This window comes from Neovison vison, chromosome 1 (assembly GCF_020171115.1).
Source record: "Neovison vison isolate M4711 chromosome 1, ASM_NN_V1, whole genome shotgun sequence".
NCBI lineage: Eukaryota > Metazoa > Chordata > Mammalia > Carnivora > Mustelidae > Neogale > Neogale vison.
Window position 1 is genome coordinate 71,732,089 of NC_058091.1, and position 17,574 is coordinate 71,749,662.

A 17,574-nucleotide genomic window follows, 5' to 3' on the forward strand; every position below is an offset into this window, starting at 1 on the left:
AGGGCTCAATCCCAGGACCCTGAAACTATGACCTGAGCTGAAACCAAGAGCCAGACACTTAATCAACTGAGCCACCAAAGTGCCTCAGGATCTTTGTCTTTTTAAAGTCTCAGTAATTCTGTGCTATCCATTTTTTTTCCTCTTTCCTAAAATGGATGACAAATGATTTCCTGGTGTAGTTATCATACTGAGTCAGGTTAAACACTGTTTCATATCTTTCCATTTTCATGGAGTAATAATTGGCAAACATCACTCTATTACGTTTAAGTCATATAACATACATTCCCTTTTCTATAAACTGTATCTGTTGCCCATTTTTCTGTTGGACTATTGGCCTTTCTCATCAATTTCAATAACCTCTTTAGATATTAGATTAGCCTTCTGTCTCGGCAAATTATAAGAAGGAAATGTGGAATTTTAAAAAAAGAATTGGTATCTTATCAGTTGTATACTTTTGCTAGCGCTGCCATATGAACATAGGACACATGGAGTGTCCTAAATAACGGAAACTCATTCTCTCACGGTGCTGGAGGATTTCAGTCCTAAGTCAAGGTGTTGGCAGGGTTGGTTCCTCCTGGGGCTGAGGGAGAAGCCTCTGTTTTAGGTTTCCCTCTCTGGATTGTATCTGGCTGTCTTCATGCTCCCATAGACATTCTCCCTATACGAGGGTCTGTCTCTAAATTTTCCCTTTTTATAAGGACACCAATATTATTGAATTGGGATCTATCTTAATGATCACCTTAATGATATTATAGCTGTAGGCTGTTGATTGCGTTTATCATGCTTATAAAATTTACTTCTCTAATCAGTTACTGATGGGCAGAAATTGCAAATTCCTTTACATACTAGGCCTTCAGTGAAGCAGGAATAGTGAGATACTTATCAAGTCATTTGCTTGGAATAACATGAAGTGATGATTTTTAGTTTTATTTTGGTACATTCGAGATAAAGTATAAAACATTCTGCAGGCTTCTCAAATATCTAGTTAACTGATCAAATTTCTTCACATCTGCAAACCCACTGCTTAATTCATATAATCTATTTATTTGCTAAAATTAACTCTCTGTGATTGTTCATTTTTATCTTTAATGGTATCTTGTCCCTTACCACCACTAGATGCTCCGTCAGACAGTAGGAAACAGGGGATAGAGTGTTCTTCAACAAACATCTTTAATTGATACAGACTATCTTTAATTGATACAGACTATCTCTGATATAAATTCCTACAGTGCACAGTTATATAAAGTCCTGAGGAACTTGGCATTTATTGAACAGCTTTTGGGTGCTAAGGGCATTTTAGAAGGCTTTGCATAATTCTAAAGCTGGAACTCTCATTTTGCAGATAATGAAGGACTCAACTAAATTATGGAATGTGTCCAGATCATAAGACTAATAAGGTAGATATCTGGAATTTGAATCAGATCTGTGAAAGGCATAAGGACCAAAACACTAAAAATAACTGACCATGACTTTTTCTTACTTAATTAATCCCCTTCAATCAATTCTCATGAAAAGGCAGAAAGAAAATAATGTAGGAGTTTGCTAGCCAATGATCAAGGAGTCAGCAGGATGGTCTTTTCCAAGGGCTGTGATGGAAGAACCTGTTCCAGTTTTTGTCCTTGGTTTCTAGATGGCCATCCTTTCTGTGTCTTTATGACATCTTCTTCTTAACACGTATCTGTCTCTCACCTTTCCCTACCAACTTGAGCTACTGTATCAAAATCAACAATTCATCAGTTCCCTGTGCTTTTCCACTGAGCTCCACATAGAATACCCATAAAGTGTTATTAATAAAAATGGAGGAAAAAAATGTAGTTTTACATTAAGATTTGATTGAAACTCTTTCAAATTGGTGTTGATTTTGCTTTCTTCGGTTTTGAGATGAGGAATGGAGGTTGAAGAAGGGAGAACATTTACATTCTTATTATAGCACAGCCTTTTCATAATTTCAATGAAAACTGTATATCAAGGGTACTTGAAATTCTATTTAAGTCTGTGTGTCTTGTTATTATTCAGTAACCACTGTGTTAAGCCCAGGGCTAAAGAGATGACTAGCCTGAGGTCCTGTGTTAGGGAGCAATCAGTGGAGAAAACATTATTTTATACTGTTTGGATACTCTTAATTTCATATCGTAGGAACAAATTTCCCTCTGGCATCATATTCCTTTCACCAGAAGAACTTTCTACATTTCTTCTAACTACGTATAGTTGGTGAAAAAACGTAGTTAAGCCTTTATTTCTCTGAAAAACTCTTTGTTTGCCTACCTTTTCGCGAATATTTTGGCCTACTAAAGAATTCTGGATTGACTTTTTTGTATGTTGTTGTTTCTTTTCCCTCTGATACTTTAAAATATCTGTGTACTAGGGCGCCTGGGTGGCTCAGTGGGTTAAGCCGCTGCCTTCGGCTCAGGTCATGATCTCAGGGTCCTGGGATCGAGGCCCGCATCGGGCTCTCTGCTCAGCAGGGAGCCTGCTTCCTCCTCTCTCTCTGCCTGCCTCTCTGCCTGCTTGTGATCTCTCTCTGTCAAATAAATAAATAAAATCTTTAAAAAAAAAATATATCTGTGTACTATATTCTAGTTCACATCCTGGCTGACAAGAATCTTCTATTTTTCTTATCTTTGTTATTCTATACATGTTGTACCTATTTTCCTCTGACTGCTTCTAAGATTTTCTCTTTGTCTTCCTCTTTTTTTTTTTTTCATTTAATTCAATTCATATATGCTTTGGCATGATTTCCTATCATTTTAAGGTCTGTTTTCATTGACTGATTTTCTTCCTGGTTATGATTCAGCTGCCCTTGCTTGTTCACATGCTTGGTAATTTTTTATTTGATGCCAGACATGCTGAATTTTACATTGTTGGGTGTTGGATTTTGTTGTAATTAAGTAATATTGGACTTTGCTCTGGCATGCAGTTATTTTCCTTGGGACAAGTTGATTTCTTTTAAGGTTTGCTTTCGAGATTTGTTAGGGTGAATTTAGAGCAGTCTGTAATCCCCGGGCTAATTTAATCCTTCTACTAAGACAGTCTCTGAGCACATTACCTGACGTCCTTCCCATTATGAAGATGGTCCATTTTAGGTGGTGGGAAAATGAACTATTACCACCTCTGTGTTAGCTCCAGGAATTGTTTCCGTTTGTTACTTATTGGTATTTCTTTCACCAGCCTTCAGGGATCTTCTCCCTTCCATCTCAATACTGAGCCAGGCTGGAGGTCTTGCTTATAGCTTTACAGCTCTCTCTCTGCACGTCTCTCTCTGGATATCTGTTGGTTTGTTTGTCTCTCTCCCTCTCTCTCCCCATATCCCTTTTCTCCAATATCCTGTTCCATGATTTCTAACCTCCTTAACCTCCAGTCTCTACCTTTCAAATCCCGATAATTGGGTTTTCCCTCCATACACTTGGAACTGCACCCATGCAATAATCTGGGACAGTTGTAAGCTTTACTTCATTTGCTTCTCTTTTCTCAGAGACCACAGACCCCATACAACTTGTTGTCTAGTGTCTAAAAATTGTTGTTTCACACTTTTTCTTAAGTTTTCTTATTTAAGGCAGGTGGGTAAATTGAGATTCTACTATTCAGTTATTGTCAGAAGCAAAAAAATCCAATGTATTATTTTTGATAAGCATTTTTAGAATGATTTTTGAAATTACAGTCTTTGCTTTAATCAGAATTTATTTTTATGTATAATGTAGGGATGCAAATTTTTTTTCTTCTGTCTTTAGATAACCAATGCATGAATAGCACTTATTACATGCCCTATTGTATCATTATCACCTGCAAAGTCTGTTTTGTCAAAAATCAAGTATCCATGGGATAATTCTGGGCTTTTTTTCTCAGCTTGCTTTCTCTTTCTTTCTTTCTTTCTTTCTTTTAAGGGTTATTTATTTATTTGGGCAGGGGCTGGGCAAAAGCAAAGGGGAGGAAAAGTGTGGGAGAAGGCAAGAGAGAGAGAGAGAGCCAGAGCCCCACTTAGGGCTTGATCCTACAGCCCTGAGATCATGACCTGATGCTTAACTGACTGAGTCATTTAGGCTCCCTTCTCAGTTCCATTTTATCTATTTTGCATTTTTTATCTTTTTTTCACACGAATTGCCTTTTGTCTTATTCTGTCTTTTTAAAATAAGTCCTAAGTCTTTATATCAGAAAAGTTTTGATTAAAAATCCATCTCCAGTTTTTGTTTTAGAATTTTCTCGAATTATTCTTCTTCCTTTGCTTTTCCATATAAATTTAATCATTGGCACTTTTAATATTTTTTGTTATTATAAAGGACTGATTATAAAAGTATTTTGAACTGTTTTTTGCTGATGTAAAGAAATACAATGGACTTTCATAAATTAATTTTGTATACAGTTCCCCTTTTGATTCATTTATTAAATATTTTATCTTTTATATTTTATCTTTTGAGTTCACAAAACAGATAATCCTATCATCTACAAATGGTGGTTTTATTTCTTCCCTTCTAATCTCCATGTATCTCTCATTTCCTATCTTGCTGCACCATCTAGGTCTTCCAATACAATGTTAAATAAAAGTGATCGTAGTGAAAATTGTTTCATGTTTGTGATCTTAAAGAAGTCTTACAACATTTTATATTAAATATTTGCTATTCTTTTTTGTGTAGATACTCTTCATCAGCTAAAGAAGTGCCTTTCCAATCTCTGCAATTTTTAAATTTTCTTTATTTTTATTTATTTATTTTTTAAAATTTTTTTTAAAAGATCTTATTTATTTGACAGACAGAGATCACAAGTAGGCAGAGAAAGAGAGGAGGAAGCAGGCTCCCCATCGTGCAGAGATCCCAATGTGGGGCTTGATCCCAGGACCCTGGGATCATGACCTGAGCCGAAGGCAGAGGCTTTAACCTACTGAGCCACCCAGGTGCCCCTGCAATTTTTTTAAAAACCTCATGAATCATTTAATTTTACCTATTTCTTTTTCTGCATCTACTGAGATCAATCATTTTACTTTTCTCTCTCTTTAGTCAGTCAATATGGCCAATTACTTAAACTGATTTTCTGATATTTAACCAACCTGAACTCTTATGACAAAAGCAATGTGGTCAATTTTGTTTTGCCATTTTTATACATTACAAATTCAGACTAGTTATGCTTTGTTTAGGATCTATTTGCATGAGTGACTTTGGATAGGGATTTCTTTTTCATACCTCTCTTGAAGGTTTGATATCAAGCATAAAATTGCTCAAGGAGTAATCCCCATGATTCTATACTCTAGAAAACTTGTATAAGATTGATTCTTTTTTTTTTTTAGGTTTGAATAGTGATTGGAATTACCCATAAACAAAATAGACCTGGTGGTCTCTTATTGGGAAGATTTCCTTGACTATTAATTCACTTGTTTTAATATTGATATGATTTCCAGGATTTTCCCTTTGAACCAGGTTTATTAATTTTTATTTTTCTAAAAATTTATTTATTTTTATAAGTAACTAAATTTGTGTGTAAAGTTTTCATGATTTTCTTTTTTTTTTATTTTATGAAGTAATTTTAGTTATGTCCATATTTACATTTCTAAAATCATTTATGTATATCTTTACCCACTTTTTTTCCCTATAAATTGTGCTAGAGCTTTGTAATTCTTCTAAAAACAACTTCTTGGGGGTGCCTGCGTGGCTCAGTGGGTTAAGCCGCTGCCTTCAGCTCAGGTCATGATCCCAGTGTCCTGGGATCGAGTCCCACAACGGGCTCCTTGCGCAGCAGGGAGCCTGCTTCTCTCTCTGCCTCTCCCTGCCACTTCGCCTGCTTGTGCACTCTCTCTCTCTCTCTGATAAATAAATAAATAAAATCTTAAAAAAACAAAAGAAAACAAAACAATTTTTTTGGGTTTGTGACCTCTTTATTGCTATCTGTTTTCTATTTCATTAATTTGCATTTATATAAACTCATATCTTTATTGTTTCATTCCTTATGCTTCCCTTTGGATAAGCTGCTTAAGCATTTCTATGCCAAAGTCAAACGCTTTACAAATACTCATAACATAACGGAGTGAAAAAAAAAACAAAAAACAAAACTAGTAGAAAAGGGCTTAACACATCTGGATTCCAGTCTTAAGTGTCATACTACTTGGGATATCTTGGCTTATCAGCTGATAACCTTGGTCATGTATCTTAAGATAGATGAAAGCATAAATGCACAAGTTGAATATTTCAGTTGACATCTTTTGTGCAGAATCTATATAACCATTACCTCTCTTGACCTGGACTACTTTTATTGGCAATCATATCCCAAAGTTAACTGAGGCTGATATTACTGTTAAGTAAACTCCTTGCTGTTAAACTGAATGCTCGCCTATCTGGTACATATTCAGTAGCTCAGTTGTAAACACTGATCTTTTTTTTTTTTTTTTTTTTTAAAGATTTTATTTATTTATTTGACAGAGAGAGATCACAAGTAGATAGAGAGGCAGGCAGAGAGAGAGATAGAAGGAAGCAGGCTCCCCGCTGAGCAGAAAGCCCGATGCGGGACTCGATCCCAGGACCCTGAGATCATGACCTGAGCCGAAGGCAGCAGCTTAACCCACTAAGCCACCCAGGTGCTTTGTCCCCACTGCACTTTGTTATAAGGTGCTGCAAACAAAATGATCCATATGAATATTAAAGTGCTCTTTTATGCCAAAATTTGAATTCTAAAATTAGTGCTTTATCCATTTAATCAGGAAAAATATCAAGATACTGTTAAGATAAGATTAGGTAAGTTTGTGAGACCTTGAGTCCTTGACAGGACCTTGGCATAATTTTGCATAGCAGACTTTACCATAGCTACAGGCAACAAGTGAGTTCTCGGCTTTTTTTTTTTTTTTTAAGATTTTATTTATTTATTTGACAGACGGAGATCCCAAGTAGGCAGAGAGGCAGGCAGAGAGAGAGAGAAGCAGATTCCCAGCTGAGCAGAGAGCCCGATGCAGGGTTTGATCCCAGGACTCTGGGATCATGACCTGAACCGAAGGCAGAGGCTTAACCCACTGAGCCACCCAGGTGCCCCTTTTTTTTAATAAATATATTTCTTCATATACCCCTAACACTTCATTTGGTTAGTTCTAGGCAGCAAATCTTCTTGACACTTCTCCACTGCCAAATCATTCTTAATGAGATCTGATTTATGAAATAAAAATTCAATAATAGTTGATTTGTCCTATTTACCTTTTTGGCCATGCCATTCTCCACCTACACAGTATCTTCTCAATTAATCAATTTAATCCAAGGCTTGAACTGGAGGAAGTTAAGGATGGGAGATCGGGTTTGACCTTTACTTTTGAATAACTGTAAGTCACAAATATACATTCTGCTGTTGAGAGGAGAAGGGATCATGCTTATCAGTTTCTAATTTTTTTCATCATGCTTGAAGTCATTTCTCAACCCCGACATAAATCCTAAGTCAAGAGTCATTTCTGAACAAACTAATCAAAACTACTTCCGTTGTTGTTGTTAAGCACGGAGCATCAATCACAAAGTATTTGTTGAGCTCCTTTTATGTGCCAAGAAGAACCACCCTGTCTTATGAATCTAAAACATCAATCTCCTTCAAATCCACAGCTTCAATTTGAGATCCAAGCGACAGAACTGAAAGTCAAGCAAGCACAACAGAGAAGCACCAGAGATTACTTTTAGAAGCCAGATGCTATTTTGTCAGCAGGCTCATAATGTGCATCTTAAGCTAGGCTTTAGGTACTCTTGGCAACGACATGAAACCATTTACAAGCTTCCCTAAGCTAGAAACAGAAAAAGGCAAGGAAGTGTTGTAGAAAACAAGCATTGTTCTGTAAAGAACAAATCACGTAAGATTAATTTAATAATGCTCCGAGACAGGACTGTAAACCTTAACGGTAACGTGGGAACAGTAGACAGGCCAAGCCAGATTCTCAGGGAACTTCACAGATGTGGAGAGAATTGTTTTTGGAAGCTGCACTAACTATTTCAGACCACTAGGGTAACCTTAAGTAAACGACTATTTCGATGTTCCAATAGCACTTAGTTTACTAAAGCAGTAAATTATTCCAACTCCGAAATACCCAAACTGTTTCTGAATAGTTGCTGTAGCCTGTAGCAAATCAGCAGGATGCCATCCTCTAGTCCCTTCCATTCCTGCCTAGTCCCAAGCTTAAACCGATGCCCTACAACCAAGCATTAACTCTTGCCAAGCATTTTGAAAATGAAATGCTGCATAGTATACAACCCTGTGGGTGCCTGACTAAATCCTCTTTGACTCTCTTGAGTGAGGGGTGAGGGGGAATTAACACTGGATTGTGCCAATTGTGCTAAATAATGACCCATATATGAGGGGGAAAAAAAAAAAACACCCAACACTTTCAAGATTGCTGTTGAAGAATTAATGCATAACTGAGATAGAGGAAATATTTAGATTGGCAGTATTAAAGTGTGCTGTGTTCTTCCAGGCTAATGGACTATCCCTCCACATACTGACATCCAGTTCTGTGTGCCTCATGATCCCAGAAAGAGTCTGCAGCCAGTAAAAATGTTTCTTAGGCTAAGAAATCTTCCTTCGCTAAATTGGCAAGTGTGCTTGAGTTTTATCACAATTGGGCTGGACCTCTAATGTCAGCAAAGTGTATCCCATGTGGGAGCAGTTCCATTATTTGGAGTTAGGTTTCTAAAAAAAGGAAGGATGCCATGTGGCAACTTCATTATACTAGAATATAGCAGCCCATCTCCCTTCTGTTTTAAGTAGCCTTATAACTAAGCGATTTGGAAAATGTTTGAAAATTGGTCATACAAATATTTAGCAAAGCTAATAGCATCCCATAAATATTTTTTGACTTAGGAATTAACACTAAAAAAGCGGAGGAGGGATGATATACCCACAGCCTCCTGGTCATGGATGTAAATGAAATTCAGTATCAAAGCAGATGCACCAGTTTCTTGATATACTATTTCTGTCAGATTCTGGCAATGGCTCTGATTTGAACAGCAATTACTGGTAAAGAATTTAGCCTCAACTGTTTAGGAAAGTGGCTTTATTGAATTTATAAACAAGGCCCTGCAATTTTCCATTTCCTTAGCAAGATATTAAATCAACCACACTAAGCATGTCATCATGACTATAATTTACGTGATGTGACATGGCAGTTAAGATGCACTGAGGTAATTTGTGAGAGCTTGCAGTATTATTGTAGTATCAAAAATTTATATGGTTCAGTTATTAAGGCAAATTGTTTCATTCATACTGAAATATCTGACAGTAAACCACCAAGGGCTTCCACATTACATTAAAAAATGTCTTCCATATTCAAACAATTTGCACACCCTGTTACCATTATTTTGTTCACTGAGTGGAAGTCGAAGCACAGGCAAATACAGTTTTTTTGATGTGGAAATGATCTGTGGGGGAATTGGAAGTGCTTCATTGTGGGTGGTTCTAAGAAATAGTTCAGCCAGGATAAAGGAAGTTATCTTTGGGCACCAACAACTAGGAACAGGATGTCCAAATTCTTTGCTCTGGTGCTATTTAGTATCCGATTTGCTTGCTCTCCTTATGTCAGTTTGATTTTCAGCCAACAGAAAGAAAAAGCATATGACCGAATAAAAAATATGGAAAAAGCCATAAAGAATGTTCTATTATAAGCTGTTCTTAAATAAATTTCACCACTATAAGAAAAAATAAGACCTTTGAAACACTTCCAATTTTGACCCAAGGCTCTTCTCTGAACTCCTCAAAACAGGGGCAAAATATTTAACAGTTTGTATATTTATCTTTTTTTTCTAGCAATTTTAAGCTGTTTTATGTTATTTTATTCTTGTTAGGAATACAGGAGTTTCAAAAATAGAACAGGATAGAATGAGTTCTCATTGTAAAAGGCCTTACAAATACAAGTTTAATCGGATTTTTATTACAGCTGTAGAATTTTATGCCATATACACTGTCTCTTTTAAAGTACATATTCATTGAAAAACATGTTTTATTCATTAACACATTTTTCATAATAGCATTTAGAAGTCTGCTAAAAATAAGAAGCTGGCCACTAGTTAAATTCTTTTTTTTAATCAGCTAAAACCACCAGTTCCCATTCACTGAATATGTGAACTACTAAGTTTTTCTTTCTCGATACTCATACTCTGTGCAAGAGAACCACTAATAATAAATATATTTTGCTTGTTTTGTCAATGAAGATTTCATCAAAAACATCACTGTATTCTTATAGGTGAAACTCAGAGGCTTACATAGCATCAAGTTGCTAAGGGAGTTTTCTGTCACTGTTACAATTTCTGGTGTGAGTAGGTAATTTAACTATCAGCTGATAAGGTACTAACTTTTGCAGAACAAGCAGACCATTCAGAACTACTATACCAAATATGGTTTCTGACAAACTCTTAGGCAAAATAAAATAATATGATAAAAGCAAAGGCCTCTACCTAGGTAGAGTTCATCCACAAAAGAAAAAAAAAAAAAAAAACATAAAAACAAAAACGACCTGCATTTCTGAGGCTGCTGCATTTGTTTATCTGTGTATATTTTTATTTATGTTTCAGTGGGCTTTAAAAACAAAGATGCTTTCAATCTGGCACTTCTTTTAGCGTAGTTTTCTTTTTGAGCTCCAGAAAATATGTTGTTTGCATAAGCAACATGGCCAGTATTAAGTTAGTTATCTAATAAATTTCATTTCCAATTAACATTCATACAAGGTAGAAAAATTAGCTGTCTTGAATATCAGCTTTGAAATAAAATAGGAACAGAGGAGGAAAACTTCAGTAAGTATCCTACCATGGACAACTCTAGAAAAAACAGCTATTTCAAGTAAACACAACACAGTTCCTTCCAATATTCATCATTTGTTTCACAAAAGCATCTTCAAGCTTTTGCAAAAATATCCTAGAGTCTTCCTCAGTATATTCAGTCATTCAAAAAACATAAAATGACTTAGACACTACCTCCCTCCACCGTCCCCCCCAAAAAGTTAGCATAGAACACCAACTGTGTAAAGTTGTATATTAAGGATGCTATAGACCATTCACTTTTGGTATACATACTTCCCCCAGCGGGCCTGGGGGAAACATCCAACTTCAACTGATTTAGTTGCTTCTGGCTGCCTGATGCACCACGAATTTGTTGCGACCTTTATTTAAAAAAATACTTAAGGAACACCTGCGTGGCTCAGTTGGTTAAGCTGCTGCCTTTGGCTCAGGTTATGATCCCAGAGTCCTGGGATCAAGTTCTGCATTGGGCTCCTTGCTTGGCGAGGAGCCTGCTTCTCTCCTTGCCTCTGCCTGCCGCTCTGCCTATTCTCTCTCTCACTGACAAATAAATGAATAAATAAAATCTTAAAAAAAAATAAAAAAATACTTAATAAAACCCATTCTCTGTATTGATTGGCTAAAGCAAAGCAGCAAGAAGCTGGCACTGCACGGACTTACTTTGTTTCCCAGGTACGGAGCTGGTGCACTCCAGTAGTGACCCTGCGGCAAGGCACGGTGGGCTTCCTCACTGCGGATGCTGATCTGCTGAGGCGGGTCTAAGTCATCCTGCTGGGGAGCCACTTGAACGTGGCCAGAGATGTCTGTCAGGTACCAGCCACGCATGTCTTGTATCTTTAAGAAAACACACGATCATCTTATTTAAGAAAAACAAAACCAAAAACCACATCCACTTTTTTCTCTTTCCTATTCTGTATAGCGTCCAATCTTTGGAACTTAAAACAACAACACAACAACAACAACAACAAAACTATTCAAGTTTACAAAAATAGGAGAGCTGTGGAAAATGTGAAACTTATCATATGCACTCATCATAGAGTCTCATTGTGTTCTTGTTGATTCTAGGACTTTGGATAGTACTATGTAACTAACCATCGGTTTTTATTGATCCAATGCTTTTTAAGAAGTTATGACTCCAAATACTTCTTTTTTAAAAACAGAAATTTGTTCAGAGTTACACAGGGATTATACTGTTATATAAATTATCAGATAGCTGGGCTCTAAACTGCATATTTTTCATTCCACTAATAATTTCCTATTGCTTATGAGAAAAATAATTACAAAAGGTTTTACATATGTATTTGTAAAACATAGGAAGAAAAGAGATAAAATATGCAAGTGCCTGAAAGGTAGCTTTGCATTGTTTTTCTACCCCTTTCATTTAATTAAATTTCAGTTTTGAGGCTTAAGGACATTTGAATCCACTAGCCTGTTGCTATGGCCACAGCTCACAATACTATACCTCATCCTTCCCGTGGGGTTTGAAGTGCTGTAGGAATTCATAGCCTAGATCTTTGGCCCAGAAAAGGAAGGAGCCTTAAAGGAAAAATTAGGAAACACATGATGATTTGCTCTTCCATCTTTACATTCCGGCCGAGGGAAGAGCATACAGCTACAATTCTGATTTAGATTGCCCTACCTAGTTGGGACAAAACATAAGATAAGGGGTGCCTGGGTGGCTCAGTGGGTTAAGCCTCTGCCTTCAGCTCAGGATATGATCTCAGGATCCTGGGATGGAGCCCCGCATCGGGCTCTCTGCTCATCAGGGAGCCTGCTTCCTCCTCTCTCTCTGCCTGCCTCTCTGCCTTCTTGTGATCTCTCTCTCTCTCTCTGTCAAAAAAATAAATAAAATCTTAAAAAAAAAAAAAAAAGAAGTTTGTGGCTACCAGGGTCCCACTTAGATATGTGTGAGTGGCTTGGTGTTGTAGGTGATGGGGAGCAGAATAGTGATGATGAGAATATGTGGATAACATATTTTTAAATTTTTTTTTCAGGTAGAGGTCATTTGATTCTCCACCTCTCAAAATTGTGGAGCAGCTGGGACTAGACCTTAAGAAATGTGTTACTTCCTTCTCTTCCCAACATCATCCTTCAGGGATTCTAAGCACAGTGAGATTCAGAGGAAGGTGTTTCCAGAAGGCTTACTTAAATACAAATATCATTTGGACCTAACTGCTAAGAAACAAGGCTAAATGTCAGTTCTGCTCTTCTGCTGGCCATGAAACTTTGATGTTAATGGAACAGTCTAGAGAGTGGGGTGAAACTTTACAAACAGGAGGGGAAGTGGGCTAGATGCCTAATTGCTATTGGTTCTATACAATCTGCTCTGAAAGCAAATACATTTAATAGTGTACAGATTCCGATTTAGACATGAGAGGACAATCAGAAATCACTCATGGTATTTTAGACTTGACATAAAAGCAATACAGGCATCCGGGGCACCTGGGTGGCTCAGTGGGTTAAAGCCTCTGCCTTCATCTCAGGTCATGGTCCCAGGGTCCTGGGATGGAGCCCCACATTGGGCTCTCTGCTCGGCAGGGAGCCTGCTTCCCCCTCTCTCTCTGCCTGCCTGTCTGCCTACTTGTGATCTCTGTCTGTCAAATAAATAAATAAAATCTTTAAAAAAAAAAAAAAGCAATACAGGCATAAAAGAATACTGTAGCTATGTTAAGTATTCCTTATCTGATTAAAGTTGAAGGGGTGTTTAGAAGGTAGTTTACTGCAAATGTGATATTTGTAAAGTACAACCCTGGTCCTATCACTCCCCTGATAAAATATCCCAGTGGTTCTCCAAGTATAAGAATCTAACTTAGCATTCGCAACCCTAGCGGTAGAGTTTCTCATTCTCCTCTAGGCTTCTCTTTCTCCAGCTTGCATCTGGCTACTCTGTAGTCTTAAGAGCTGCCATTCCGGCTATTTGAAATTCCCTGAGGGTCCCATTTTCCTCTCCGCACATCCTCTATCAGGACACAAACCACAGTCTGTGCAGAGTTGAAAAGGCAATGGGGAGCAATCCTTCTTAATTTGTATACCAAAAACATTGGAGAATGGAATACATAATTCTGCAAAGCCTATCTGATGCTTTCTCAATTGAATCCTATGCCCTTGGGGTTATAATCACATTAATCCCATTACTGCTTCTCAAAGTAATCATGGACACTGAAAAGACGAATATTTACTATTTCTAAGAGGTTCCGGGCTCCACATGGTTACAAACAAAAGCTTTAAGTCTTTGATCAAAGATACACAAATAGCATTTGAAAGAAAATTCAATACCTTCTTCATGATAATGGTAAGTAGAAACTTACTACCAGAAAACCATTTTTTTTAAAAATTTATTACAAAAGAACAATAGCAAGGAGGTTCTATTGAGCAGCATATAGAATGAAAAGGCTATTGCTTACATGGCCATAGGTCCAGTAGGAGCTCTGACATCTGTCTGAAACTCCGGAACAGAAACACTCATCACAACCTTTATGATTATCCTCTTGCAAATTGAAGAAGCCGGCTTTACAGCGACTGCAGTCCCCACCTTCAACATTCTCCTACAAATAAAAACAGAGATACCCTTCAAGATAAAAACCATCTCTATTAGTTCCATGAAAGGAAATTATAAACTGGATATTCTTCATTTTACCCTTCAACCATATTTAAAAGATAGGATTTTTTTTTTTTAATCTGTTCAAAATCTCCTTGTTAAGCTATCTCCTTTCTAGCCACACTGACACGAAAGGATATTGGATACTGATCTACTGTCGTAAAAGCTACAATTTGATCTTCATGTGTATCAAGAGTGTGGTGTAAATGCCATGATAAATACAGCAGTGAGTTTCACTGACTAAAATGCGCACAGGCTACTTCACAACCTCTGTTGTTGAACCACTTCCTCTTTGAACACATGATATATGATAAAATTAGAGAATTAAACTAATGGATGTGCAACAGCATGTTGACAATATACAGAGGACAAAATACTTTCCATATTACATATATTAAAAAAACAAACACTTGGGACAACCATGAGAACCTGACAGGGAGAGAAACTGGAGTAAACGGCCATAGATTTCCTTGATGCAACCAAGCAAGAAAAGAGGAAAGGTTTTCTTGGTTAATTTTCACAGTGTTTCTTTAATACATTGGTGTAGCCAGTTAATCATATAGTAATAATATGGGAAATATAAATCTCGTGCGGTGACTGCTCTCCAGATTGGTATCATTAATCCTAGTCCCAACATACTGAAAAATCATTTGTTTATAAATGGGCCTATACTGTGGACTCGGGTCAGGGAAAGCTGATTATCTAATGAAAAACTGGGAAGGCTTCAGTTTCTCAATTTAAAGAACAGTTAATCTTAACTAGTAACTTCTAAATGAAGGCTCCTTGCTTTGTAGGAAGAGATTCTCAGTATTCCCTACACCTGGATTTGCTCCACATTTTTTCTCTTCCTTGAGTTCCTTCACTACCTTAATTCTGAAACTTTCCTTCTCCTTAGAGAACTTCTCTCTCACCTGTGCTCCATAGTCCTTTGTACATTGCTCTATTATAACCACCAAAAAAACCCACATAGCTGTATCTTCCGAGCTTGTTCTCTCTAGTTATATACCAGCTATATATCATAATATATCACAACAACCACCACCACATAGCTGTATCTTCTGAGCTTGTTCTCTCTAGGCATATCCTAGTTATACCCCATAATCTATTCAGAGGTAGAAGCCTTGCCTTACTTACTGTTACATTACCAGAAAATGCTGAAGTTCCTGTTATAACACTGAGCACTAGATAAACAAAATTTTACTAAGTTTAAATAAATTTCTTGGTGGTTGGTTTTCCACATCAAAGAGTTATGCACATAGTAGATGTTTAATATAATTATTTTTATTAGTAAACCAAGATTGGGCAGAAGATAGAGGGTTGTTAAGATCTGAGAACACAGGAAAAAAAAATAGGAGAAAGAACAAGAGTGTGAAAAAATAAAAAAAATTATAAGAATAAATAAAGAGGTTTCTGCTTATATCTGAGAGAATAATTTATTTGAAATTAACTTTTTGACTCTTAATTTCTATGACCCACTTAAGAGACCACAGTCACTTCTATATTGTTGGGAACCTAAACAAAGGGCTGTCTCCTGGCCCATTTCAAATGTCAATTTTTAGCAACTTGATAAATACACAAATTGAATTATTGCCACAGACATTCTTGCTAATTTTTATTTCTAAAGTAGATTTCAGATATTTTCATATGATTGATGTCAGCAAAACTAATCAAACTAATTTCAGACCTATGGTGACAAATAATTCCCCAAAGCTCTGAAGTTGGGAGTCCTCAGAAGAGTATATAGGCAGGAAAGATGAAACATCTCTATAAGTGTAATTTAGCTTATTCCATTGAGGACACACTATAGCTTTTCTGTAGACTGTGCTCTTATGCACTTGGTCTAATCTACTTTTCATTTACTCTAATTTTGAACCTGTAATACCACTTTTCTGAGATTCGGACTAAGTTCAACAATTTGAAATTTTTAGACATTACATTTTCCTTATCTCTGTTTTTGCCTGGTAATATAACCTTGAAAAAATAGGATTAAATAATTTCAATATTCAATTAATTAATAACCTGAAGCAACGCAATAGAGTAGGAATTCTAGGGACTCTAAAGATGGACAAGTCAAGGTCTCTGTCTTTAAAAGTCAACATCTAGAGCCAGGTAAAATGATACATTTACAATCCACTATAATGCTTGGTGGAACAGGACTGTGCCTCTGAGAAATCAGTTATATTATGGGAACACAGAGGAGGAAGGACTAATTGTGCTACAAAGACTTAAGGAGGCTTTGTGACAGGAGTGGCATCGTTTGCCCTTTTGTAATTTTGAAGAACGGTTTAAAAATTCAATCTGTTGGAGGAGATAAAATGAGAGACCCATGGTTAGCAAAGAGATTGGAAACAAGAACTAATTCAAAGGGTAGATAATTCATTCATTATTTATTTTTTCAAAACAGACACACTGAATAGTTCTTGCGTGCTAGGGTCTGCACTTGGTACTTGGCTTCCAGTGTCTTTGCCCTCATATAATGAACTTTCAAGGCTACTCTGAGATATCGATCTTTTCTCTCAGGAATTGGTAAATCATTATAGGTCATTCAGCAGGAGGTAAATCAAATGAACTATATTTGATGCACCTAATTTGCCGGGAAGAGGTAAAATGTCTAAGAAAGACAAGACGCTGGTACCCTTTCATCACCATATGGGGCAGTGAAGTGTTAATTCAACAGGCCTGGAGTGCTCAAACCCTGCATATTCTAACCTGAAAAGACCATTGCTTGACTAGCTCCTGGGAGATAACCTATAAGCCCTTGGAATATTCTGCTTGATAAAAGTGTCTTTGTATACCTGGGGTCAGGGGTCACATCAGACAGTTTATGCTAATAATCCCATTTATGGTGAATGTCTAGTTTTGTTTCCCCATGACATTGCACCACATTTATCAGCTTACAGTACCATTTATGGTGAATACATAGTTTTGTCTACCTGGGGCCCTGAGTCACAATGTATCAGTTTGATCTCTTGGGGAACAGGTGACTGGGTCAAGTCATATAAGAGCTTCATACCTCAATGACTGACCTCCCAATAAAAATCCAGAATAGCAAGACTTGGGTGAGTTTCCTTGGTTGGAATAACTCATAAGTATTGTCATACATTGTTTCTGGGAGAAATAAATACTTTCTGTATGATTCCGTTGAGAGAGGATAACTGGAAGTCTGCATTTGGTTTCTTCTAGACTCTTTCCTATGCACCTGTCTTTCCTGATTTTAATCTATATATTTTTTGCTGTAATAAACCA

The 17,574-nt window shown here is 36.9% G+C and overlaps 1 protein-coding gene across 2 annotated transcripts in view; it reads right to left on the reverse strand.

Annotated features, from left to right (window-relative positions):
* The window catches only part of LAMA2 (laminin subunit alpha 2), a 491,254-nt gene that overhangs the window by 333,849 nt on the left and 139,831 nt on the right, over positions 1-17,574 (reverse strand). For both annotated transcript variants that reach the window (XM_044249160.1, XM_044249149.1), the window contains exons 10-11: positions 14,135-14,275; positions 11,391-11,564 (exon numbers count right to left, since the gene is read on the reverse strand). In XM_044249160.1, coding sequence (XP_044105095.1) covers positions 11,391-11,564; positions 14,135-14,275 — 315 coding nt within the window. The remainder of the gene's footprint in view (positions 1-11,390; positions 11,565-14,134; positions 14,276-17,574) is intronic.